Here is a 26,166-nt window from a genome sequence, read left to right as displayed (position 1 = left end):
TGAGGGATGTGGCCACAATCTATAGTAATGAGCTATGACGGAGGTCCTTCTGTGTCAATCAGCCTTCTAGTTCTGGCCTTGAACATTGCCCATAGAAAAGGGGCAGGATAATAAATCCTGGTAATTTTAAGCTGCATCATTTTGGAGTGATTGTTACAAACCAGTAAGTAATAAATATACAGGGAACAGCTATTTTAAAAAGACTTAGGGAATCAAATACAAAAATATGCAAAAAGCAACATATATCCATCTACCCTGGGAAATCAAGGGAAATCATATCATGGAAATCAAGGTTGGCCTTGTGTTTTAGTACAAAATCACCCTAAGAGAATGAAGGTGAAAAGCTATAGGTTTATTAAAAGGGATTCATAAAATGCATTTGTTTAAATTCAACATCATTTCAGTGTAAAATCTCTAGGACTCTAGGAATTGAAAGGAACATTCTTGACAAGATTAGGGAATGTAATAAAATTCTACCACTAGCATCTGTCTCAGTCATGAAAGCTCAACACTCTCTTCTGGGGATTAGAAACAAAGTAAAGATGTTGAATCTCAGCATTTTATGAAACTTTGTTATGGATGACAAGGCCAGCACAACAGCACAAAGACACAAAGGAGGCCCTGGTCTGTCTGCAGCAATGTTCAAATTCTCCAGGCAAATGCTGGAGATTTCCTTATAAGGATTCAGTCTTATCTCTTTCTGAGAACAGTTCCTGGCTCTTGGCTCTACACTGAGATCTATTTTGCATTCTTGGTGACCCATGTTTTTTCCTGAATGAAATTCAGCCTGTGTTTTAAGTTACATACTGTCTCTTATGAGTAGAACTGGTGGTTCCAAAGGTCTCTTTTTATTTGTAAACTCAGTCCTTTATATTGAAAAGTTGTGTGGGGTGGGTTAGTGTATGCCTGTAATCCCAGGGACACTGGAGGCTGAGGCAGGATGATCACAAGTTCCAAGCCAGCAGACCCATTCTCAAAAAATAAAAAGGACCAGGAATGTGGCTCAGTTGATGAGTGTTCCTGAGTTCAGTGCTTGATAACAATAACAAAAAAAAAAAAAAAAAAGAAAAAGAAAGAAAGAAAGAAAAAGAAAAAACAGAATGAAAGAGAGAGAAAGAAACTTTACAATGTTTTTCTTAATCATATTTTTCTAAAAAAATCTCTTGAATTCCTTCAAAGTCCACCCATTGCCCAGCTCCAAAACTCCTTCATCCTTTTAAATTTTTTACAATGAAACCCCATTTTGGAAGCTAATATCTGTTGTAGTTGTTTATTGCTTGGAACAAATTGTTACAAAATATTTTTTAGCCCTTAAAATGATAAATATTCTCAGGCTTAAAATGATAAATATATAAATATAGCTCAGTTGGTAGAGTGCTTACCTAGAATTCACAAGGTCCTGGGTTCAATTCGAAGCACCAACAACAAAAACAACAACAAAAAAAAAAAAAAGAGGGAGAGAGAAATATTCTCATTTGTAATAATATGAATGACTTAGAAGGACATTATGCTAAAAGAAATAAGCCAGGTACAGAAAGACTGTCTGGTGGAGAGACAGGTTCTGGTCAGAGAATACCACATTTAAGGTATGCAAGATTAAGAAGTACTGGAGATGTAAAGTAGTAATATACATCATGGTGATTATAGCTAGTAATACTGCATTGTATACTTAAAATATGCTAAGAGGGCAGTCTACCATGCGACCAGAGCAAGCTTCATAAAAGAAGGTTCAATGCATAAGAAATTGCTAGTGAGTTTTAAATTAAAGAGACAGACTCTCATTTACCTTTAACCCCAGCTCCCAGATGGCTTCTCCTAGCTCCTGCCTCCAGCCACCTAAAGTGGTGGTGAGGTTTATAGAAGAGACTAGCGAGAGAGGGAGAGCACGCCAGGGAGTGAGCTTTTATAGGAGAACAAAAAATTCAGGGGAATATCCCATCCAATGAAGGTTAAGGGGGGCAGCTTCCCAAGGTCAAGGCCCGCGATTGGGTCTTCCGGGCAGTGGCCAGGCACACCTCTGCACAGACAAGCCCTCAGACCTGGGAAAGTGTGTGGGATCGCTTTAACACCACTGTGTCCAAGAGCCTCTCACCCAGCCAGGGAGGTAACTCAAATCACATTCGAGGATGGCCTCCCACAAGGCAGATCTTAAGTTTTCTAAGCACACACACAGACACATGAAAACAAAGAAGGAAAGAAAATGGGAACTATTTGAGGTGATAGATATGCAGCTAGTTTGATTTTGGAGATCATTTCACAATGTATGCAAATAGCAAAACATCAAGTTGTCTATGGTGCACATACATGAATTATATTTGATAATAATACCTCAATAAAACTTAATATTTTGGCAGCTGAAAACAACAACCAATTGTTGAAGAGCAGGACTCAGAGGAAGTAGAGCAAAGAGGTTGGGTAGTTTTGACTAAAATTTTCTCATGAGGTTGCAAGCAAGACTCTGGATCAAATGGCAACAATGTGCAGCTTGATTAAGGTTGAGGATCTTTGTTTAAGCTCATGCCCTTGGCAATTAGCCAGAGGCATCAGTGGCCAGTGTGTGGGTCTCTCCATATTGCCCTCTCCTCCAGGGCTCCTGTAGGAGTGAAGGTGAGAGAAGGGTTTCCACTCCACCTGAATTGGTGAAATTTAGGATCAAGTTTCCTCTTGGCATTTTTGTTCTCTAAGGACCAGGAAAAGATTGGAAATCTTTGGGTCAACACTACTCAAAGTGTGAACAGCAGTGTCAACTTCTCTGGGACATGGCATAAATGAATGAATGAATAGTATGCATGAATGAATGAATATCGAATGGCCCAGGGTCCCACAACAGAGTCTGAATATGTACTTGAACAAACTGCCCAATTTGTTTATATATTAAAATTTCAGAAGCACTGCTCTAGGACCATCTTTCTCTAAGTGTGATCTCAAAACACCTGGAACTCTGCTTAGAAAGAAAATTCTCCATCTCTACCACAGAAGGTCCCTGGGATGGAGGCAGGAATCTGCATTTTCATCAAGTGCCCTCAGTTCTTGTGCACACTCAGGTTTGAGAATCCTGCTGCAGATGGTGGGAAATCTGGGCAGGAGAGGGCTGCAGGACGGAAATGGAATGTTGATGTTGAGGAATTAGAACACCATGCTCTGGCTCTGGATGGGAGTCAGTGGGGCAGATCCAGTTGATGGTGACAATGACAGACCTCTGGCCATGTCAGGAATCACAAGAATGCCATGAAGAAGACAACCACTTGTGTTCCCTCACTGATGAACAGTAAGTAATAGAAACCACAGGCTCTGATATCTAGAAACCCATAGTTGGGCAGGTTCTCCCAAGAATCCATGGGAGAGTTGTGTACATCTCAGGGACACAGGGTCAGCTATAGCCCAATTTCATATAGTTTAAGCAATGGAACTATTTGCCCTTGGAAAGAATTCTGAAAAGGAAAAATGGTGGCCTCTTTTTCTGCATTAGCAAATGTTAACTGCTGTGAGCTGAAAACCAAGTCACTGTACCGTCAGTAAATTTTCATCCAGGGTCAGTTTTGTGACAGCCCAAAACTTCTCCCTGGTGACCTTCACAGTTCAGATCCTCTCCTGGCAGAAGGAGATCCTCCCTTTTTTTCTCAGTACTCCTGAGAAGGAGGAGAGGGACAATTGTGAAATATACTGAACATTCTGTTCTTAATGAGTCTGGTTTCAAGAAAAAATTAGTAGCACAAAGCCAATCTGAGGGAAAGGAAATACCAAACCCTAATCTGCTAGAGCCTTCCACATAAGAGAAGGGAATACTCTAGCCCCTTTTAGTAACCTTCTACCACCTAAAGGGACGGCAGGAGGTGGGGGGGGGGAGAAAAATAATGAAGGCCACAGCCCAGGGGCATAGATTCCCTAAGACTGAGACCTGGCCACAGAAACCCAGAACCTTTCCTCCCCTAGCTCCACATCTTGTAGCCACATCTCTAAAGGCCAAACGTGAATTCCTTTCACCCAGTTTATCATGTCTAATGTTTGCCTTTCAAAAAGGAATTACCAGGCATACTAAAAGACAAAAATGATAGTTTGAAGGAACAGAACAAGTATTGGAAGTAGATCTGGATATGTCAGAGAGGATGGGACTGTCAGACTGTGAACTTAAAACAACTTAAATACAACTGTGATTAACATAGGAATTGCTCTAATAGAAAATATAGATGGCATGGGAGGACAAGCAGGTAACATGAGCATAGAATTAGAAATTCTAAGAACAAAAGAACTACCAATATAAATTTTGATGGGCTCATTAGTATCCTGGAAACAGGATACTAGTTGAGAAAAGAATATCTGAATATGCAGATTTGTCAATAGAAACTTCCAAACCCCAAAAGACAATAGAACAAAAAACAGAAAAAAATGCAACAGAAGACAAACTATAAAGGTATGCAGTATGTGTCACGTCCATATCAGAAAGAGAAGAAAAAGAATGGGACTGAAGTAATATTTGAAGCAATAATGTCTAAGAATGACCCCAAATGAACATCAGACACTGAACCACAGAACCAGAAAGCTCACAGAACACCTAGCAGGATAAACAAGGGGAAAAAAAACCTATTGCTAGGAAAATCAGATCCAAATGCTGGAAAATGAAAGAAAAAAAAGAAAAATACTGAAAGAAGTCAGTACATACAGAGGAACAAATTCATTATGACTGAATTTTGGTGAAAGTTCATGGCCATTCTGAAGAAGTTTGGTGGAAATGAGAAATTTGTTAATAGAAGCCAGAAGAGAGGTGACCTTTGTTATCTGTGTCTTTGTGACAAGCCAGGAAGAGAGGCTTCACCTAGAACTAAATCATCTGGCAGCTGGATCTGGAACTTTGAGTCTCCAAAATTGTAAGAAAATAATTTTTTCTGTTGTTTCAGCCACCCAATCAAATGTGTTTTTTAATAGCAGCCTGAGCTGAATAAGATACACATTATTCACAAAATGATTTTCACTCTCTGTTCTGCATAGGGTTACACAAAATAACAATGTAAGAGATGTGTCATCAGGCAATTCAGAATAGTGTGAAGTAAGAATGACCTAGGAAGTATCCTCAAAGGAAGAGAAAATTTGGCTAAGGGTGAGTGGAATCTATATATGAAAAAGAAATACATAACTGTCCTGCAGGAGCTCAGACCCAGGAAACAGATTTGGATCCTGTGGAAGAATATATTGAGGCATGGATGGGATAGTAGACATTCTTTATTCAGAGGAAGCAATAGCCTCTACCCAGCCCCAACCTCTAGCTTCAGCCACCTGCCTGTTCCATTTAGGCCCCCTGAGCCATTTCCATAGGCCTTTTTTATATGCAGGCCAGACAAATAAGGCACCTAAATGGGTATATGATCACAAGCAAATGTATATGACCTTGACTACCTATACTGAATCACGGTGCTATGACCTTGGGTTACACACTAAAACATAGCTGGCCAGAAGCCTCAACAATGGAGCCTAACTGTAGCCATTTTTGTTCTTTCCTAAAATAACTTCACTAATAAATAAAGCAATGCAAGTTTACACAAAAGTGACAGATTTTCCACTGATGCACTGGATCAAAGATTAAAAACATCAACTGCCTTCAGTGGTGGTGATGAAGTAGGGACACATACAATTGGTGCATTGTAAATTGGTTCAGTTTATCCAGAGAGCAACCTGAGATTATGTTATAATTATATATATATAGTAATATACAAATACATATAATGAATCCCTGGCATCATATTTCTATTGCTAGGAAATATCCTCTGAAAGGCTCTCATGAGTCCGCATATACACTAAGAACACATTAGAAGTCACAGATAACCTAAATGACTCTGTGTCTTTTAATAAAATGAAATTTGTGGTTAAAACCTTCCCATGCCAGATCAATTGGTGATTGGATAAACCCAATTAGGTATACCCATACTGTAGAAAAATATTCAGCAATAAAAAGGAATCAAGTACTGATACATGATACAAGAAGTGTTAACCTCAAAACATTATAGTAGGACTGGATGTGGCTCATTGGTAGAGTGCTTACCTAGCATTATGTGAGACCCTGGGTTCTCTCCCCAACAGTGTGCAGGTGCATGTGCACACACACATTATGTTAAGTGAAAGAAGCCAAACAGACTCCATACTATAGGCTTCCATTCATAAGAAATGTCGATAAAACAAACCTACAGAATTCAAAACCAGATCAGTGTTTGCCTAGCCCTGGGAGTGGGGGCAGTGCAAAGGAGCATATGGAACTTTTTAGGGTAATGGAATTATTCTATATTTGTAGTGTAATGCTGGTTGCATAAATCTGTATGTTTATTTAAAATGTTAATTTTTAACATGAAAGTAGAGAACTTTGGACTAACATTACTCATGAATCCTTGATAAAATGTCAGCAAATAAAATCTAAAATGTTATGATGAATATTTTTTTAAAAAAATCAATCCTAATTTAATGAAGTAAGGGATCATCTCCTCAAACAAAAGATACTATAAAATATTATAAAAATTCCAGACCTATTCCTGACCAAATCTGTTAGCAAACCAGGAGTAAAAAGCAATTTCCTCAATCTGGTAAATGGCATCTCTGAAAAATCTACATTTAACAATGTACTTTATGATGAAAGTACTTTTACTTAAGATGTTGTTTTAGTCAAATTTGTATTGCTGTGACAAAACACCTGAGATCATGCAACTTAAGTGAGGACAGGTTTATTTTGGATCACTGTTTCAAAGGTGCCAGTCCACAGTTACTTGGCCTTATTGCTTTGGGTCTGTGGGGAAACAGTACATCAGTCTATGTCTACCATAATAGAGGGTATACATGTTTTACTGGAGCATGTGGCAAAAGAGTTCCCTTCACCTCCTGATGCCAGGAAGCAAAGAGAAAGAGGAGGAGGCTGAAGTCTCAATATCTTCTCTAAGTGCACACCCCTAATAATCTAACTTTGCTATACCATGTCCCACCTACTAAAGGTTCCACCATCTCCTATTAGACCGGTGACCAAGCCTATGGCATTTGGGGCCTTTGGGGGACATTCAGGATCCAAATTGTAACAAATAGGCAAGTATGTTGACTCTCACCTCTTCTGTTACACAACATCTTAGCCAGAGTCTTGAGGCATGAAATAAAACATAAAAGAGTGTCATGCAGAAGCTTAGAAGATGCAAGACACAGTTGGAATTGTAGACATGCTTTACTCAGAGGTGCCAACAGTCTCTAGCTAGCTTTCAGCTCCATCTTCAGCCCCACCAGTACCATTTAGCCCCTGCCAGTTCCACTTATCCTCTTGAGTCTTCTGCATAGGCCTTTAGTTAAATGCAGGCCAGACAAAGAAGGCACACTGACAACAGGTTACATCGGTGGGCACTTGCTCACAAGCAAATGTTTTTGACCTTGAGTACACAGGTTGAATCGGAGTGTTTATGACCTTGACTACACACTGAAAACAAAGCCCACCAGAAGCCTCAGTGAGGGAGCCCAACTACAGCTATTTGAGTCTGACCTACAATGGAATAAATATTGTAAAGTTTATATTTCAATCTACAGATTATGATGTACCTTAATTTGCAGGTAACATGATGGTATACATAGAAAATCCCAAGACAAAGAAAATTTCTAGAACTAACAGAGGAATTTAGAACACTTCAAAGGACAAAGTCAATTGTATTTCCATGTACCAGCAACATAATATTTGGAAAACAGCAATAATTAAATTCCATTTATAATAGCATTGAAATAAAATATTTAGGTACCCATTCTTAAAATCTAGATAACTGTTTTAGTCTGCTTTTCTGCTGACTCAAGGACCTGACAAGAACAAAAGTGTATTTTGGGCCTCACAGTTTCAGAGATCCCAGTCACAGAGGGTTGACTCCATTCCTTGTGGCTCCAGTGAGGCAGCACATCATGGCAGAAGGGAGTGACAGGAAATTAGCTCAGGAAGCAGAGAGAGAGACAGAGTTCTGCTCAACAAGGACAAAATATATACCCCTAAAGGCACACCCCCAGGGACCCACCTCCTCCACACACCCTACCAGTTTACAGTTACCACTCTTTTAATCCCTGTCAGAGGATTCATTCATTCATTAAATTAAGACTCTTATAACCCAATCATTTCACTTCCAAACCTTCTTTCATTGTCTCACACATGAGTTTTTTGGGAACACCTAATATTTAATATGAACAGGAACGTTTTACACTAAAATCTATAAACCATCATTAAGAGAAAAACAGAAAAAACTAAATAGAAATACTAAAGTCAAGGATTGGAATAGTTCATATTGACAAGGTATCAGTTCTCTCAAAATTGAACTGTCAATTAAATGCAATTCCATTTGAAATTAAATAGGTAATTTTTTTAAAGACACTGATGATCTGAATTCCATAATTAATATGGAAACAAAAATGCTGAATCATTAAAATATACATATGTTTTTACTTCCAAATTGCACACTATTTGATTTCAAGATTTATTACTGCTTTCAAGTGGTTAAAAACAAAGAGACCCTGGCTCAGGATATTTTACATCGCAATGATAGAATAAAGATGCAGAACTAGAACTTCTCATCTGTGCTGATGGAAAAGGGACTCAAGGAATCCAATGATAATCCAATTATTATCATAGTACCTTCAAAATATAATTTCTGCATGAAACCAATAAAAAAGTGTGTTGGCAAGATATTGTGCATTGCTCTCATACTTACCCCTTCTCATTATTACTGTTTGGAGAATCTGAGGGTTACAAAGACCTCTATTTTAGATCCTGCCAGGTGGTGGCTTTCCTCCAGCTCCAAGGACTCTGGCATTTGCTGAATACATCAGATTCACGGAGGCCTGAAACTCTGCAGGCAAGAGAAGAGCACAGAGATGGAGTTGGTGTGGGACCCCACCTCAGCTTGCTCCCTCCACTCCAAACCTTCCTCCAAATACCAGAAACTTCAGTCTCCCCAAACATCAGGATGTCAGAAAGCCTGTGGCTGTAAATCTAACTTTATTTATTTTTATTTTTTTATTTTTTTGAGGGCTAGAAGTTGATTTTTAATAATCAAGTACAATGAAAGGGTGCAGAGGGAGCCCACAGCCGGCTGGTGGGCTGTGGCAGTGGCAGGGGCCCAGCCTGGCTACACAAACTGCTGCTGCTGCTGCTTGGTGGCAGCCTTGCTGGCAAGGTCCTTGGCTTTCTCTGTAGCTGCCAGTGCTGTCTCCTTTGCCTTCTCCTTGGCTTCCTTGGCTGTCTCAACAAGTGTTTTGGAAGGGGCCTCACCTTGCAACTTGGCCAAGATGTATTTAAAACCCTTCATAGTCTTGGTCACATTGCTTTTGAACCCGGCGAGACCAAATTCCTGGACAGCTCTAGAGACACCAAATAAACTAGAGGAGACCCAGGCTTCCCGGCGGATTTCGGTCCAGCCACTGTTGTCAGAGTTCACACGGTAAACACATCGTTCCTCCACCACCATCAGCCGGGTATGGTTGGTGTTCCAGGTGAAGGTGGTCATGGTCTGATTCTGTGGGTCCACAACAGAGTCCTCCAGGACGTACACCGAGTGAGCAACATTGGCAGGAAACAGTCGCTCTGCCCAGCGGGGCATCCTGTTGGTCTTGGTAAGGAGTCTCCAGCACAGGAGCTTCTGGCCCGGGGTCACCTCCCGGTGTACTATGTCTTCCGTTAAGACATGTTTGCTATAGGGATTCGGGTACGGCTGCCAGAAGGCAGCGAACACTTGGTCCCAGGAACTTCGGAGCACGCTCTGGCCCAGGAAATACTTCACCATCGTCCCGGCAGGGGCGGGCTCAGCACCCGCGCAGCGCAAGTCAGTCACCACTGCGCCGCACCCAAATCGCTGCTACTGCCGCCATTAGGAATTGTTGTAAATCTAACTTTACAGTGATCTCACTAGACCCTGTCAGGATTTAGCCCCATAGATCTTTCCTTCTGGACTGATTTCTTAAGTGGCTCCCTTTGTTTTCCCCTTTTTATTCTCAGGGTTAGTACACCTGAGTTGTTGTTTGTTTTGTTTATCTGTTTTTGTTGTTTTACCTATGAGTTACTCATTTATTTATTGGGTTTTTGTTTTTGTTGCCAGGGATTAAACCCAGGGGCACTTAACCATTGGACCACATCCTCAGCCCGTTTTATATTTTCTATCCTCCTGTCCCTGCCTCCCCGAGTTGCTGGGATTACAGGCATGTACCACCACGCTAGCTGTTCACTAGTAATAAAAGCAATTTAAAGAATACCATGTGGCCCTACTACCTTATTGCTTTGCATTCCACTGCTCATTATTAATTACCACTTTCCACTAAGATTTGAAAATGTGGCCCACTAAAGAGGCCTTTTGATCCTGGGAGCAGTAGCAAGAATAAGTCTCAAGGACTCAGTGGTACAAGGCTACTTCCAGGAAATAGAGGGCAGGCATTATGTTTGCAAGGTTCTTCCATGACCTGGGAACTTGCCTTTGTGGTATGGAGACCTGGATGCTCCCTGGGACAAGAGTCCACTATTGATCAACTGTGAGGAAACATATTTCATCTTTTTTTTTTTTTTTTTTTTTTTTTTTTTGAGTAACAGTTGGAAATCCCAAACCTGGCTGATATGGGATGAAAGTGTCAACTTTTGTGCAGAGCCTTGCCCAGTAGCAAGCCTAGGGAGACCCAGGACTCCCAAGTGAGCACAGAAAATGGGAATTCAGGTCTTCTGTACTCAGACACGTGGCCACACGGGGGCGCCACTTCGTTGCCCTCTGAGGCTGAGGGATCCAAGTTGTGGAAAGATTAGGGTAGAGATGGCTAATCTAGAGAGGGTGCATTGATGGCCAGGGGGTGGGGGGAGATGAAGATTCTTCTGAGTTATCTTTAAGGACACAGGAGAAGAGGACACTCCTGCAAAGAATTATGACGACTTCTCAGATCTTCTGTCCAAAAGCCCTTTCTCCAGCTTCTGGATAATAACCTGGAAAACTGAAAAAAGACTAAGTGTGTGTGTGTGTGTGTGTGTGTGTGTGTGTGTTTTCTTCCTACAAACTGTTCCTTTCCCAACTATTCCTTTTTAACTATAGACTTTAGCAAGGCATGGTGCTGCATGCCTGTAATCACAGCTACTCTGGAGGCTGAAGTGGGAGGATTCCAAGTTTGAGCCCATCCTGGGAAAGTTAGCAACCCTGCATCAAAATAAAAGGAAAAGGACTGGGGATATAAATCAGTGGTAGGGTGCTCCTGGGTGCAATACATTGTACCACCAAAATAAATAAATATACTTTATTCTTCAATAATATCTTTAGATTTAGAAAAAGGTAAAGGTAACATAGAGTGCCTAGATTACACACTGCTTCCCCAACTGTTAACATCTTACTTATGATCATGTATATATATCAAACTATTAAAGCAATATTGATAAATTATTACTCAGCAGCATGTTTTATTTGGATTTCATTAGCTTTATTTTTTAGTTATAGTTGGATATAATATCTTTCTTTCTTTATTTTTATGTGGTGCTGGGTAGCAAACCCAGGGCCTTACATGAGTGCTCTACCGCTGAGCCACAACTCCAGACCCTCATTAGTTTTTTTTTAATGACCCTTTTCTGTTACTGGATGTCATCCAGGATACTGCACTGCATTTAGTTTCAATCATGTCTCCTTAAGACTCCTCTGGCATGACACTTACTCAGATTTTATTTTCTTTGAATGTCCTTCATATTTTTTAGGAGTGCTGCTCAGGAATATTGCAGAATGATGCTTGATTTAACTTTGGTTGGCTGGGGCTGTGGGTTTGGGGAGACCACAGAGACGAAATGCCACTCAACACAGCATATGAACTGTAAATGCTGAGAAAATTTCTCGATATTTTTAAAATCGTTCCTTACTCTCAATTATTCTGGAATTCATATTGTTCAGTTGTTGAAAATCTTTTATTGGTAGTCTGTGCTCTTATAGTTCTTCTGTCTTCCTTACAATTACTTTTCCAATTATACTACTTCTTTTCTTTTTTAGAGAGAAAGAGAGAGAGAGAGAGAGAGAGAGAGAGAGAGAGAGAGAACAGTATGTGACTACATGCAAGACACATTCACACACTTAAATGCAACAGAATATAAACTATTCAATGATACTGCTTTAGGGTCCATATGGCAAAAAATCTTTAAGAAGCTAACACTTGTGTCATTTGAAGTGTAGTATCAAAAATGAATAGCCACAGTTATCGAAAACATTAATAAAAACATTCCTCCTACATATTTCTGTGAGGTTACATTTTTTGTTTCAACCAAAATCACAGATTAAATGCATTCTCTAAAGACAAATTAAAAAAAAAATTAAACTTGTAAAAAGTAAAATGATCCAGTCTTTTGATTAAATCTTTTGATTTTTGGAAAGTTATTTCTCTTTGAAAGTATTGTTTCTGTTACCATGAAATTAGTTATTAATACTCAGAAGGAATAAAATACCTTTAAAATGGAATTAATTTCTTTTTCTAACAAGGCCAATATTGACAGACATAATCCACAGAAACATGATTACTTCTGGAGTGTACCGCTACTTTCTACAACATGTAAATTCTTGAAGCCAAAACGTTTGAGAACTGCTGATTTACATCCCAAGACAGGTATTAAGGGATGGTGTGATTTAAAAAAAAAAAAAAAGTACAAAGGAGTGTTCAGGGCAAAGTACCAGCCATGGCCATGAGTCTAGAAATGCATCTGGGGTGTGGACACACTGGGGATTCACTTCTCCCTCTTGGAACTTGGGTCAGGTAGTTCTGCCTGGATGCTCCTGACGTGACCCCAGTTCTTACTCCCATTGCATGTCCTGCTTCTAGAGAAGCCAATCAGTGTCACCGTGATTCGGGTTTTAATGTCCCCTCCCACCAACCCTTGGGGACTCAGAATCTCCACAGGTGTAGGATGAGGGTGACGGCGCCCAGAACGCTGCTCCTGCTGCTCTTTGGAGCCCTGGCCCTGACAGGGACTTCAGCAGGTGAGTGTGGGGTAGGAAGGGAAACTGCCTCTGCCCCGGAGGAGCAAGGGGACTGTCCCGTGAGCGCGCAGGACCTGGGGAAGCCGGCCCAAGACTCTCCCCAGGTGGGGCGGCTCTTCCTGACCCTCCACTCCTGCCCTCCTGTGTCCCACCGCCCCCTTTGCTTATCTCATCCCGGCTCCTCTCCTCCTGGAGTCGTCAACCTGGGACCTGGGTCCGCCTCCTGGAGGAGAGTCGCAGGGGTCTCAGCCGCTCCCGCCCCCCAGGCTCCCACTCCATGAGGTATTTCGAAACCTCCGTGTCCCGGCCGGACCGCGGGGAGCCCCGGTACTTGGAGGTGGGCTACGTTGACGACTCGCAGTTCGTGCGCTTCGACAGCGACGCCGCGACCCCAAGGATGGAGCCGCGGGCGCCTTGGATAAAACAGGAGGGGCCGGGTATTGGGAGGAGGAGACACAGAGAGCCCAGAGCTACGCGCAGAGCTACCAAGTGAACCTGATCACCCTGCTAGCCTACTACAACCAGAGCGGGGGCGGTGAGTGACCCCAGGCCCGCGTAGGAGGTCGCAACCTCTGATGTCCCTCACGAAGAACCCGAGCCTTCAGGGAGTCCCAAGCCTATAATCACCCCAAGGCTGAGGGACCCGCAGAGACCCTCGACCCAGAAAACGTCCCCGGGACTGTAACCTGGTTTTTACCGGTTTAGGGGAAACAACTCGCAGGGTGGGCGGGGCTGGGACGCTACTGACCACAGGGCCTGGACAGGCTCTCACACCATCCAGAGGATGTATGGCTGTGACATGGGGACAGACGGGCTCCTCCTCCGCGGGTTCAGTCAGACAGCCTATGATGGCTCTGATTACATCGCCCTGAATGAGGACCTGCGCTCCTGGACCGGGGCAGACATGGCGGCTCAGATCACCAAGAGGAAGTGGGAGGCCGCCGGTTTTGCGGAGAGTTTCAGGGCCTACCTGGAGGGCACCTGTGTGGAGTGGCTCGCCAGATACCTGGAGAACGGGAAGGAGACGCTGCAGCGCGCAGGTATGAGGGGCTTCAGGACACCTGCCTGATCCCCTTAGGTCCCTCCTAAAGCTTCCCCAAAGGAGGGGAGGAGAGCTGTGCCCACACTAGGACCCCTCCTGCTCCTTGTCTAGTGGGGAGTGAGTGGGCCTGGATCCCCAGGTGCTGCACTAGAGAGGAACTGAGGCCGCTGTCTCTCAGGACAGGTATGGATCCAGTCTCTCCCTGGCTGGTAGGAAAGACAATAACTGACCACACGGCCTTGGCAGCAGCCTTGGCATCACCAGGGGACTTTCTATTAGGTTTTTGTCTCAACTCAGCCTAGTGTCTTTGGAGGTCTCGAGCTTTTCCACATATCTCAGGCTCCACTCAGACCAAAACCTAAAGTGCTGCTCAGACACCTTTTACACTGGGTTTTCTCAATCCATTCTAGAACTTTCTGAGGTATAGGAGATTATGCCAGAAGCCTGAGTCCAGCCTTCTGTTTTGTGCTCCCTCCACCAATCCAATCCTGTTGTGTAATCTCTGGATGGACATGTGAATGCTGCTTCAGTGGCCCATGAGAGGTAATGCAATAATGTCTGAATTTCTATGTTCTCCCTCTCAGACCCCCCAAAGACACATGTAACCCACCACCCTATCCCTGAAGGAGATGTCACTTTGAGGTGCTGGGCCCTGGGCTTCTACCCTAAGGAGATCACCCTGAACTGGCAACGAGATGGGGAGGACCAGACACAGGACATGGAGCTTGTGGAGACCAGGCCTTCAGGGGATGGAAACTTCCAGAAATGGGCAGCTGTGGTGGTGCCTGCTGGAGAGGAGCAGAGATACACATGCCATGTGCATCATGAGGGGCTGCCTGAGCCCCTCACCCTGAGATGGGGTAAGGAGGGGGTGAGGGCACAGAGCCTGTTGTCAGGAAAGCAGAAGACTTTCTGGATACTCTCAGCAGAGTATGGATTGAAAGCCTGGGGATCAGGGCCCCTCACCTCACTTCCCTTCTCGTCCCAGAGCCACCCTCTCAGCCCACCATCCCCATCATGGGAATTGTTGCTGGTGTGGTTCTCCTTGGAGCTGTTCTTTCTGGAGCTGTGGTTGCTTTTGTCTTGTGGAAGAAGAAGAACACAGGTAGGAAAAGTGCAGGGTCTGGATTTTTGTCCCACTGGTGGTTTCAAGTACCTGTGGAAGTGTGCCCTGCCTTGTTAATGGGAAGTGATATCTACACAAACATGTTTACCCAGCTTGGACTATGTTTGCTCTTTATAAAGCACATAGAAACTACAGGACAATTTTATCCTTCTGATGTTTTGGTGATTGGGACCTGATTCCCACCATTTTGAGGCCAGAGGGGAATTTCCCTGCTGAAGATAGACCTCCAGGAGAGAAATTGGCTCTACCCCTATCCATGTCCTTTCTTTTTATCTCCTGATCCTTCCCGGCATCACAGTTCTGGAAACTTCCACAAAGTCCAGAACTAGGGGGTTCCTCTGAGACCTGCTTCCAATCTGCTCTCTCACAGGATGCTTTCATTCCACAGGTGTAAAAAAAGGGAACTATGCACCTACTGCCTGTAAGTATGAAGAACAGTGATCCCTGAAACCCTTGGAATAGTGTAGTGAGGAGCAATGGGAGAGCTGATCCATCCCATAATTCCTCCGTTATCCACATCTCCTGTGGACTCTAAGTTCTGCTTTTGTTCTGCCCAGGTAATGACAGTGCCCAGGGCTCTGATGTGTCTCTCAATGCTTGAAAAGGTGAGATCCCGGAGGGCCTGAAGAAGGAGAGGGTTTGGGGCATGGGGAGACTCCTGGGTTACAAGGACTGTCTGCATTTAGAAATTTTGAGTATGGGATAGATTGTTCAGAGTGTCTGCATTACAATAACTCATCTGAAATTTTTTCATAATACTTTGTTTTACAGTGTGAGACAGCTGTCTTCTATGGGACTGAGCAATACAGGTTTTGTTTTGTTTTCTTCCAGTTCCCTACTGGGAATTCAAGGAGTCTTGACTTCTCTTTGTGCAACTGGCATCTAACTATGTCTAATGTCTGAGCTCCTGTCAGCATAATGTGAGGAAATGGAGAGAAGAGCCCATCCTGGAGCACTGAGACCCCTCCATACACTTTCCTGTTCTCTTCTTCATTCAGCTTTCCTGTGTAGCAGATGTGGGGCTTGGATGTGTCCATTTTTGATTTAGCTTTATGTTGCCCTGAGCTGTAGTCTGTTCCTTCTCTATTGAAAAATAGAATGTGGATATTGATTTGTATTTTAAATTTGTGACATAGTCAATTGGTTAGTTAAATTAAGGGAAAATTCCTAAAGTTTATAAGAGAAAACAAAACCTGAGCCGGGCATGGTTGTGCACGCCTATTATCCCAGTGGCTCAGGAGGCTGAGGCAGAAGGATAGCAAGTTCAAAGCCAGCTTCAGCAACTTAGTGAGGTCCTAAGCAACTCACCAAATCCCCATCTCTAAGCAAAATATATAAAGGACTGGGGATGAGCTCAATGGTTCAGTGCCTCTGAGTTCAATTTCCAGTACCAGAAAGTAAATAAATGAATATAATAAAACCGGAAGCATTCAAGAGTACATGTGTTTGTTGTGCTGACTCTGCTGTGGGTGGAGATGGGGGAAGAATGAAAGGAGCTGAGGGTGGAAAAGTTGCCACCAAGTCTTGACTCAGTCCATCAAGGGCTTTGATGTGGTCACTTCTCAGCTTGATCATCTCCCTTGCTCCTTAGTCCTTGTCCCTTCACTTGAACCTCACCACACCAGGACCTGTGATGACAGGGACTCAAGCATCACCAGGGCTTGTCCTGTCTCCAGGACCATGGGCAGGGAGGGCATCACTTGAGTGGCTTAGCATAGGCTGAGACCCAAGCCTGACCATATTTTTGTGTTTCTCAATTTCTACAGAGAATTTTGTTTTTGTTAGTAATTTCTTCTATGGGTGTCGCTAGTCTTTGACCACAGTAGGAATCCTTTTTCCTGTAGTTGTCCCACAAAACCCATGGTGATTCCTGGATTATATTTTCCTGGATTGTATTTTCCATCATTTTTCTAATATTTTTAAAGGAATCAGATTATGGGAATATCAGAGAGAAAGGATCTCATGATTTCTCATCTTAGACACTTAGACCTTAAAAGAGCATACTACAGGGATACTGCCACAACGATGTTCATAGCAGCACAATTCACAATAGCTAGACTGTGGAACCAACCCAGATGCCCTTCAATAGATGAATGGATAAAAAAAATGTGGCATTTATACACCATGGAGTATTACGCAGCACTAAACAATGACTAAATCATGGAATTTGCAGGGAAATGGATGGCACTGGAGCAGATTATGCTTAGTTAAGCTAGCCAATCCCTAAAAAACAAATAGCAAATGTCTTCTTTGATATAATGAGAGCAACTAAGAACAGAGCAGGGAGGAAGAGCAGGAAGAAAAAATTAACATTAAACAGAGACATGAGGTGGGAGGGAAAGGGATAGAAAAGTGAAATTGCATGGAAATGGAGGGAGACCCTCATTGTTATACAAAATTACATATAAGAGGTTGTGAGGGGAATGGGAAAATAAACAAGGAGAGAAATGAATTACAGTAGATGGGGTAGAGGGAGAAGATGGGAGGGGAGGGGAGGGGGGATAGTAGAGGATAGGAAAGGTAGCAGAATAAAACAGTTACTAATAGGGCATTATGTAAAAATGTGGATGTGTAACTGATGTGATTCTGCAATCTGTATTTGGGGTAAAAATGGGAGTTCATAACCCACTTGAATCTAATGTATGAAATATGATATGTCAAGAGCTTTGTAATGTTTTGAACAACCAATAAAAAAAAGATAACAAAAAAAAATAAGATGTGGAGCAATGGGAAATCTCATAGATTACAACTAGCCATGTGAAAAATTACAACCAATTTGTAAATTAATATGACAAATTCTGATATCATTGAATACACTGATTATGACCCCAAACCCCAAGTTTTAGGCATTTATCTAAAGTCGGGAAAACATAACTACATAGACTGCACTCAAATGATTATTGTTGCCTTTATTTATAACAGACCCACCCTAGGAATAACTCTCCTGTTTAACAAAGTTTCAGTAGAAAATCCAATAGATAAACTAGTAATTCAGTAACATTCACTACCAAAAATTAAAGAAATATTAATACATAAACAATAGCACAACAATGCTTAGAAATGATATAAAGACTATATAGTATATGATTTCTTATATGTGAAATTTTAAAATATTCAAAATTACTGTCAGAAAGGATATTGGTGGTCATCTATATTGAGGTGGAGAAGAGGATCAAATAGAAAAGCGTGTGGGGACACTTTTTTGGGCAAGGGTAAGAACAGCATATCCTGGTCACAGTGGTAGTTAATGATTCTAAACAATTACCAATATTCATGTAGTTTTACACCCCAGAGTAGTGAATTTTATTTCAAATAAATATCTTCATAGAATAAAAGGGGGAAACAAGGCAAAACCAAGTATTTAATAAAAACTGACAAGATTCCTTGCTAGCAATTTTTCTGATTAGGTTTACAAGGAACACTGGAGTAGTATACATGGTGATGATACCAGAGGGGTGGTTAACTGGAAATGTGCTGCAGTATGTTTTCTGTATTTTATTGAGTGTCGTTCAACGTTGCCTTAAGTAGATTGTGAAAAGTTAAAGACGCAGTTTTCAATTTCTAAGACACAGTAAGAAACAAATGCAAATATATACAACTAATAGATAGTAGAAGAATTAAAATCACAAACTAAAAAATATCTACTCAAAACAAAGAAAAGTAGATAAGGGGTACAGGATGATCAAGAAATGAGACACTTTCAACAATATATAGTCCAATGGTTCACAAAATACAGTTGTATTTTAATTTTAATTTTAATTCACATCCAATGCAAATTCACATCAAATCAAAGCTAAGCTTATAAATTTGACAAGAATCAACCCAGACAATATTTATATAATAGGAATTTTAAATTCAAAATTAAAATTGATTGAAAGTTAAGGAATGAGTAAAAGTCCATGCAGACAAAAAGCATAAGAAAAGCAGCAGTTGTATTATTATGAGATGCAATAAGACTTAAGACAAGCAGGATTGCTGGACACAGAGAAGGACTTTTAATAATGAAAACAGGCAGCTCAGTGGTTTGAATATAGTTTGTCCCCTCAGAAGCTCACATGGGAATTTAATCCCCTTTGTAAGGTATAAAGATGTTGCCAAGTGAGTCCATCTCAGGTGTTTAGAGGTGGGGCAATGGAGTGTGAGACCAGGTCTTTGGCATGGAGATCCCATAATTGGATACTGGTGACTTTATTTTATTTTTTTAATTTTTATTGTTGGTTGTTCAAAACATTACATAGTTCTTGATATATCATATTTCACACTTTAATTCAAGTGGGTTATGAACTCCCATTTTTACCCCGTATACAGATTGCAGACTCACATCAGTTACACATCCATTGATTTACATATTGCCATACTAGTGTCTGTTGTATTCTGCTGCCTTTCCTATCTTATACTATCCCCCCTCCCCCCTCTCCCCTCCCCTGCCCTCTTCTCTCTCTACCCCCTGTACTGTAATTCATTTCTACCCCTTGTATTATTTTTCCCTTTCCCCCCACTTCCTCTTGTATGTAATTTTGTATAACCCTGAGGGTCTCCTTCCATTTCCATGCAATTTCCCTTCTCTCTCCCTTCTCCTCCCACCTCTCATCCCTGTTTAATGTTAATCTTCTTCTCATGCTCTTCGTCCCTACTCTGTTCTTAGTTACTCTCCTTATATCAAAGAAGACATTTGGCATTTGTTTTTTAGGAATTGGCTAGCTTCACTTAGCATAATCTGCTCTAATGCCATCTATTTCCCTCCAAATTCTATGATTTTGTCATTTTTTAATGCAGAGTAATACTCCATTGTGTATAAATGCCACATTTTTTTTTTTATCCATTCGTCTATTGAAGGGCATCTAGGTTGGTTCCACAGTCTTGTTATTGTGAATTGTGCTGCTATGAACATTGATGTAGCAGTGTCCCTGTAGCATGCTCTTTTTAGGTCTTTAGGTAATAGACCGAGAAGGGGAAAAGATGGGTCAAATGGTGGTTCCATTCCCAGATTTCCAAGAAATCTCCATACTGCTTTCCAAATTGGCTGCACCAATTTGCAGTCCCACCAGCAATGTACAAGTGTACCCTTTTCCCCACATCCTCGCCAGCACTTGTTGTTGTTTGACTTCAGAATGGCTGCCAATCTTACTGGAGTGAGATGGTATCTTAGGGTGGTTTTGATTTGCATTTCTCTGACTGCTAGAGATGGTGAGCATTTTTTCATGTACTTGTTAATGGATTGTATGTCCTCCTCTGAGAAGTGTCTGTTCAGGTCCTTGGCCCATTTGTTAATTGGGTTATTTGTTATCTTAGTGTCTAATTTTTTGAGTTCTTTGTATACTCTGGATATTAGAGCTCTATCTGAAGTGTGAGGAGTAAAGATTTGTTCCCAGGATGTAGGCTCCCTATTCACCTCTCTTATTGTTTCTCTTGCTGAGAAGAAACTTTTTAGTTTAAGTAAGTCCTATTTTTTGATTCTTGCTATTAACTCTTGTGCTATGGGTGTCTTATTGAGGAATTTGGAGCCCGACCCCACAGTATGTAGATCATAGCCAACATTTTCTTCTATCAGATGCTGTGTCTCTGATTTGATATCAAGCTCCTTGATCCATTTTGAGTTAATTTTTGTACATGGCGAGAGAAAGGGATTCAGTTTCATTTTGTTGCATATGGATTTCCAGTTTTTCCAGCACCATTTGTTGAAGATGCTATCCTTCCTCCATTGCATGCTTTTAGCCCCTTTACCAAATATAAGATAGTTGTAGTTTTGTGAATTGGTTTCTGTGTCCTCTATTCTGTACCATTGGTCCACCCGCCTGTTTTGGTACCAGTACCATGCTGTTTTTGTTACTATTGCTCTGTAGTATAGTTTGAAGTCTGGTATCGCTATACCTCCTGATTCACACTTCCTGCTTAGCATTGTTTTTGCTATTCTGGGTCTTTTATTTTTCCATATGAATTTCATGATTGCTTTCTCTATTTCTACAAGAAATGCCGTTGGGATTTTGGTTGGCATTGCATTAAACCTACAGAGAACTTTTGGTAATATCGCCATTTTGATGATGTTAGTTCTGCCTATTCATGAACAGGGTATATTTTTCCATCTTCTAAGATCTTCTTCTATTTCTCTCTTTAGGGTTCTGTAGTTTTCATTGTATAAGTCTTTCACCTCTTTTGTTAGGTTGATTCCCAAGTATTTTATTTTTTTTGAGGATATTGTGAATGGAGTGGTTGTCCTCATTTCCATTTCAGAGGATTTGTCATTGATATACAGGAATGCCTTTGATTTATGCCTGTTGATCTTATATCCTGCCACTTTGCTGAATTCATTTATTAGCTCTAAGCGTTTCTTTGTAGACCCTTTTGGGTCTGCTAGGTATAGAATCATGTCATCTGCAAATAGTGATAATTTAAATTCTTCTTTTTCTATTTTTATGCCTTTAATTTCTTTTGTCTGTCTAATTGCTCTGGCCAGTGTTTCGAGAACTATGTTGAACAGAAGTGGTGAGAGAGGGCATCCTTGTCTGGTTCCAGATTTTAGAGGGAATGCCTTCAATTTTTCTCCATTCAGAATGATGCTAGCCTGAGGCTTAGCATAGATTGCTTTTACAATATTGAGGTATGTTCCTGTTATCCCTAGATTTTCTAGCGTTTTGAACATAAAGGGATGCTTTACTTTGTTGAATGCTTTTTCCACATCTATGGAGATGATCATATGGTTCTTATTTTTAAGTCTATTGATGTGGTGAATAACATTTATTGATTTCCATATATTGAACCAGCCTTGCATCCCAGGGATGAATCCTACTTGATCATGGTACACAATTTTTTTGATATGTTTTTGTATCCGACTCACCAGTATTTTATTGAGGATATTTGCATCTAGGTTAATTAGAGATATTGGTCTGCAGTTTTCTTTCTTTGAAGTGTCTTTGTCTGGTTTAGGAATCAGGGTGATGTTGGCCTCACAGAATGAATTTGGAAGTTAACCCTCTTTTTCTATTTCCTGAAATAGCTTGAAAAGTATTGGTATTAGTTCTTCTTTAAACGTTTTGTAAAACTCTGCTGTATACCCATCTGGTCCTGGGCTTTTCTTAGTTGGTAGTCTTTTGATGGTTTCTTCTATTTCCTCAATTGATATTGATCTGTTTAGGTTGTCTATATCCTCCTGACTCAATCTGGGCAGATCATATAACTTTAGAAATTTATCGATGCCTTCACTATCTTCTATTTTATTGGAGTATAAGGATTCAAAATAATTTCTGATTATCTGCCGCAGTCTGGCTGGGCACAAATCACGAGCCACTCACAGCTTTGTAGATTCAAACAGCAACTCTTTATTCCCGAACTCACACCGGCCGTCTACAAACACGTTCTGGGGAAATCCACGTTCTCTGCCCAAATCCACACCTCCACTGGGCTTCTGTCTCCCAAATATATTCTGAATCCCGTGAGAACTCAAGGGGAACTCAAGCAGCAGGATACGCCCTATTTTAAACGGGGAACGCCCTAAACTCAGATTATCCTAAACCAGGAACACTGTAAACACGGATCCGCCCTGGTCCTTGAGCAAGGTCACCTTACATGCAATGTCGCTGCAAAATGTCCTATTTCCACGAGTCCTTCCACTAAAGAAACATGGGGGTACGCTGGCAAGGAAATTGTCATACCTACTTGGCTGATGGCTCCCAGCAATTATCTTCTGTATTTCTGAAGTGTCTGTTGTGATATTGCCTTTTTCATCCTGTATGCTAGTAATTTGAGTTCTCTCTCTTCTTCTCTTCATTAGCATGGCTAAGGGTTTGTCGATTTTATTTATTTTTTCAAAGAACCAACTTTTTTTGTCAATTTTTTCAATTGTTTCTTTTGATTCGATTTCATTAATTTCAGCTCTCATTTTAATTATTTCTTGCCTTCTACTTCCTTTGCTATTGTTTTGCTCTTCTTTTTCTAGGAATTTGAGATGAAGTATGAGATCATTTATTCGTTGGTTTTTCCTTTTTTTAAGGAATGAACTCCAAGCAATGAATTTTCCTCTTAGAACTGCTTTCAATGTGTCCCATAGATTCCGATATGTTGTGTCTGTGTTTTCATTTATCTCTAAGAATTTTTAAATTTCCTCCTTGATGTCTTCTATAACCCATTGATCATTCAGTAACCTATTGTTCATTCTCCAAGTGATGCATGATTTTTCCTTCCTTTTTTTTTTTCGTTGACTTTCAGTTTCATTCCATTATGATCAGATAAGATGCATGGTATTATCTCTACTCCTTTATATTGTCTAAGAGTTGCCCTGTGACATAATATATGATCTATTTTTGAGAAGGATCCATGTCCTTCTGAGAAAAAAGTGTAACTGCTTGATGTTGGGTGGTATATTCTATATATGTCAATTAAGTCTAGGTTATTAATTGTGTTATTGAGTTCTATAGTTTATTTATTCAAGTTTTGTTTGGAAGATCTGTCCAGTGGTGAGAGAGGTGTGTTGAAGTCTCCCATGATTATTGTATGGTGATCTATTAGACTCTTGAACTTGAGAAGAGTTTGTTTGATGAACATAGCTGCACCATTGTTTGGGGCATATATATTTATGATTGTTATTTCTTGTTGGTGTATGGTTCCCTTGCAAGTATGTAGTGTCCCTCTTTATCCCTTTTTATTAACTTTGGCTTGAAATCTATTTTATTTGATATGAGTATGGACACTCCTGCTTGTTTACGAAGTTCATATGAGTGACATGATTTTTTCCAACCTTTCACCTTCAATCTATGTATGTCTTTTCCTATCAAATGCATCTCCTGTAGGCAGCATATTGTTGGGTCTTGTTTTGTGATCCATTCTACTAGCCTGTGTCTCTTAATTGGTGAGTTTAAGCCATTAACATTTAGGGTTATTATTGAGATATGGGTTGTTCTTCCAGCCATATCTGTTTATTTATGTTACTAAACATGGTTTGTTTTCCTCTTTGATTATTTTCCCCCCCTTTACTGTCCTACCTCCCACTGTTGGTTTTCATTGTTATTTTCCATTTCCTCTTCCTGTAATGTTTTGCCGAGGATGTTTTCAAGAGATGGTTTTCTAGCTGCAAATTCTTTTAACTTTTGTTTATCGTGGAAGGTTTTAATTTCATCTTCTATCCTGAAGCTTAATTTCGGTGGATACACAATTCTTGGTTGGAACCCATTTTCTTTCAGTGTTTGAAATATGTTGTTCCAGGATCTTCTAGCTTTCAGAGTCTGTGTTGAAAGATCAGCTGTTATCCTGATTGGTTTACCCCTGAATGTAATCTGCTTCCTTTCTCTTGTAGCTTTTAAAATTCTCTCCTTATTCTGTATGTTGGGCATCTTCATTATAATGTGTCTAGGTGTGGATCTCTTATGATTTTGCACATTCGGTGTCCTGTAGGCTTCTAGGATTTGGGATTCTGTCTCATTCTTCAAGTCTGGGAAGTTTTCTCAGATTATTTCATTGAATAAATTGCTCATTCCTTTGGTTTGGACCTCTATACCTTCCTGTATCCCAATGACTTAAGTTTGGTCTCTTTATGTTATCCCATATTTCTTGGATGTTCTGCTCATGGTTTCTTAACAGTCTTGCTGAGCTGTCTATGTTCTTTTCAAGTTGAAATACTTTGTCTTCATTGTCTGATGTTCTATCTTCTAAGTGTTCTACTCTGCTGGTAGTATTCTCAATTGAGTTTTTAAGTTGGTTTATTGCTTCCTGAATTTCTAGGATTTCTGTTTGTTTGTTTTTTATAACCTCTATCTCCCTGTATAGTTGATCTTTTGCTTCTTCGATTTGTTTATGTAATTCATTGTCGAAGTGATCTTTCATTGTCTGATTTTGCTGTCTAATGTCTTCCTTGAGACTCCAGATCATCTGAAGCATGTATATCCTGAATTCTTTATCTGACATTCCATCTGCTGTAGCTATTACCTCTTCTAAAGTTGAGTTGACCTGCATTGCTTGTGGTCCTTTCTTTCCTTGTCTTTTCATACTGCTTGTGTTTCTTTCTGCTTGGTGAAACTGTTGTGTTTTTGATATTTTCCCCCTATATATTTATATTGCTCTTGTATAGTTGAAAAGTCTCCCTTGCAGGGGCAGGTGGCGGCTCTGCTCCTTCTCCAATTGGGGTGATCTGTCTACCACTCTGACGGGCTTCTGGGCCTGTTCTGCTGGTCGGTCGCAGGTCTGCCTACCTTGTGGGTGCGGGTGGTGGCTCTGCTCTGCCCCTACTCCAATTGGGGTGATGTGACTACCACACCGGCGGGTTGCTGGGCCTGTTCTGGGTGTGGGCGGTGGCTCTGCTCTGCCCCTACTCCAATTGGGGTGACGTGACTACCTCGCCAGTGGGTCATTGGGCCTGTTCCGGATGCGGGCGGTGGCTCTGCTGGGCCCCTACTCCAATTGGGGTGATGTGACTATCACACCGGTGGGTCGCTGGGCCTGTTCCGGGAGTGGGCGGTGGCTCTGCTCTGCCCCTACTCCAATTGGGGTGACGTGACTGCCACGCCGGCAGGTCGCTGAGTCTGTTCTGGGCACGGGCAGTGGCTCTGCTCTGCCCCTCTGGCTTGATGACAAAGTGAGAGAGACTCGGGTGTTTGTGACTCACTTTCTTTACCAGGAGACCAACTGCTTCTGTCGCCGCTGGTATCAATGAAATTATCTCCTCCGCTGCTTTCTGATGACATCAGATCTCTGCCATGTTGGTATCCCATGCGAATGGCAGCATTTCGTTCCCTTTGCCAGGTGACCAAAGCAACGTGTGAGTCCTGACCGGCCCTCACAAGCCCCGTCTCAATCCTGTTGCCACTGCCTATGAAGTCTCGGTTGGTATTTACCTCCACAGTATTCAGCAGGACCCGGACCAAGAAGCAGTTTCCACGGGTTCTTTAGCCCTGGGCCAGAGCAGTTCTGGGAGCCGGAATTCGGCCGCTCTGGGCTCGGTGTATGTTCTGATAGGAGCAGGCTCCAAGAAGCAGTTTCTGAGGGTTCTTTAGCATTGAGCCTGAGTAATTTGTCTGTGAGACGCAGGTGAATGGCAGCCTGAAATT

General features: G+C 41.4%; 1 protein-coding gene and 1 pseudogene across 1 annotated transcript; one reads left to right on the top strand and one right to left on the bottom strand.

Moving 5' to 3' along the window:
• Positions 1-9,025: 9,025 nt before the first annotated feature.
• Positions 9,026-9,770, bottom strand: LOC143400801 (PRELI domain-containing protein 1, mitochondrial pseudogene; annotated as a pseudogene).
• Positions 9,771-12,892: 3,122 nt separating this feature from the next.
• On the top strand, positions 12,893-15,734 carry LOC143400800 (saoe class I histocompatibility antigen, A alpha chain-like). Its single transcript, XM_076857800.1, is given in 8 exon segments — positions 12,893-12,965; positions 13,232-13,399; positions 13,402-13,500; positions 13,730-14,005; positions 14,592-14,867; positions 14,996-15,112; positions 15,522-15,554; positions 15,691-15,734. Coding segments are annotated over 8 exon segments (1,086 nt in total).
• The last annotated feature ends 10,432 nt before the right edge of the window (positions 15,735-26,166 follow it).

The sequence above is a fragment of the Callospermophilus lateralis genome, chromosome 6 (assembly GCF_048772815.1).
Source record: "Callospermophilus lateralis isolate mCalLat2 chromosome 6, mCalLat2.hap1, whole genome shotgun sequence".
In the NCBI taxonomy this organism is placed as follows: domain Eukaryota; kingdom Metazoa; phylum Chordata; class Mammalia; order Rodentia; family Sciuridae; genus Callospermophilus; species Callospermophilus lateralis.
Note: the sequence above shows the minus strand (reverse complement) of the source record. Positions and strands in the feature narration are given on the sequence as shown.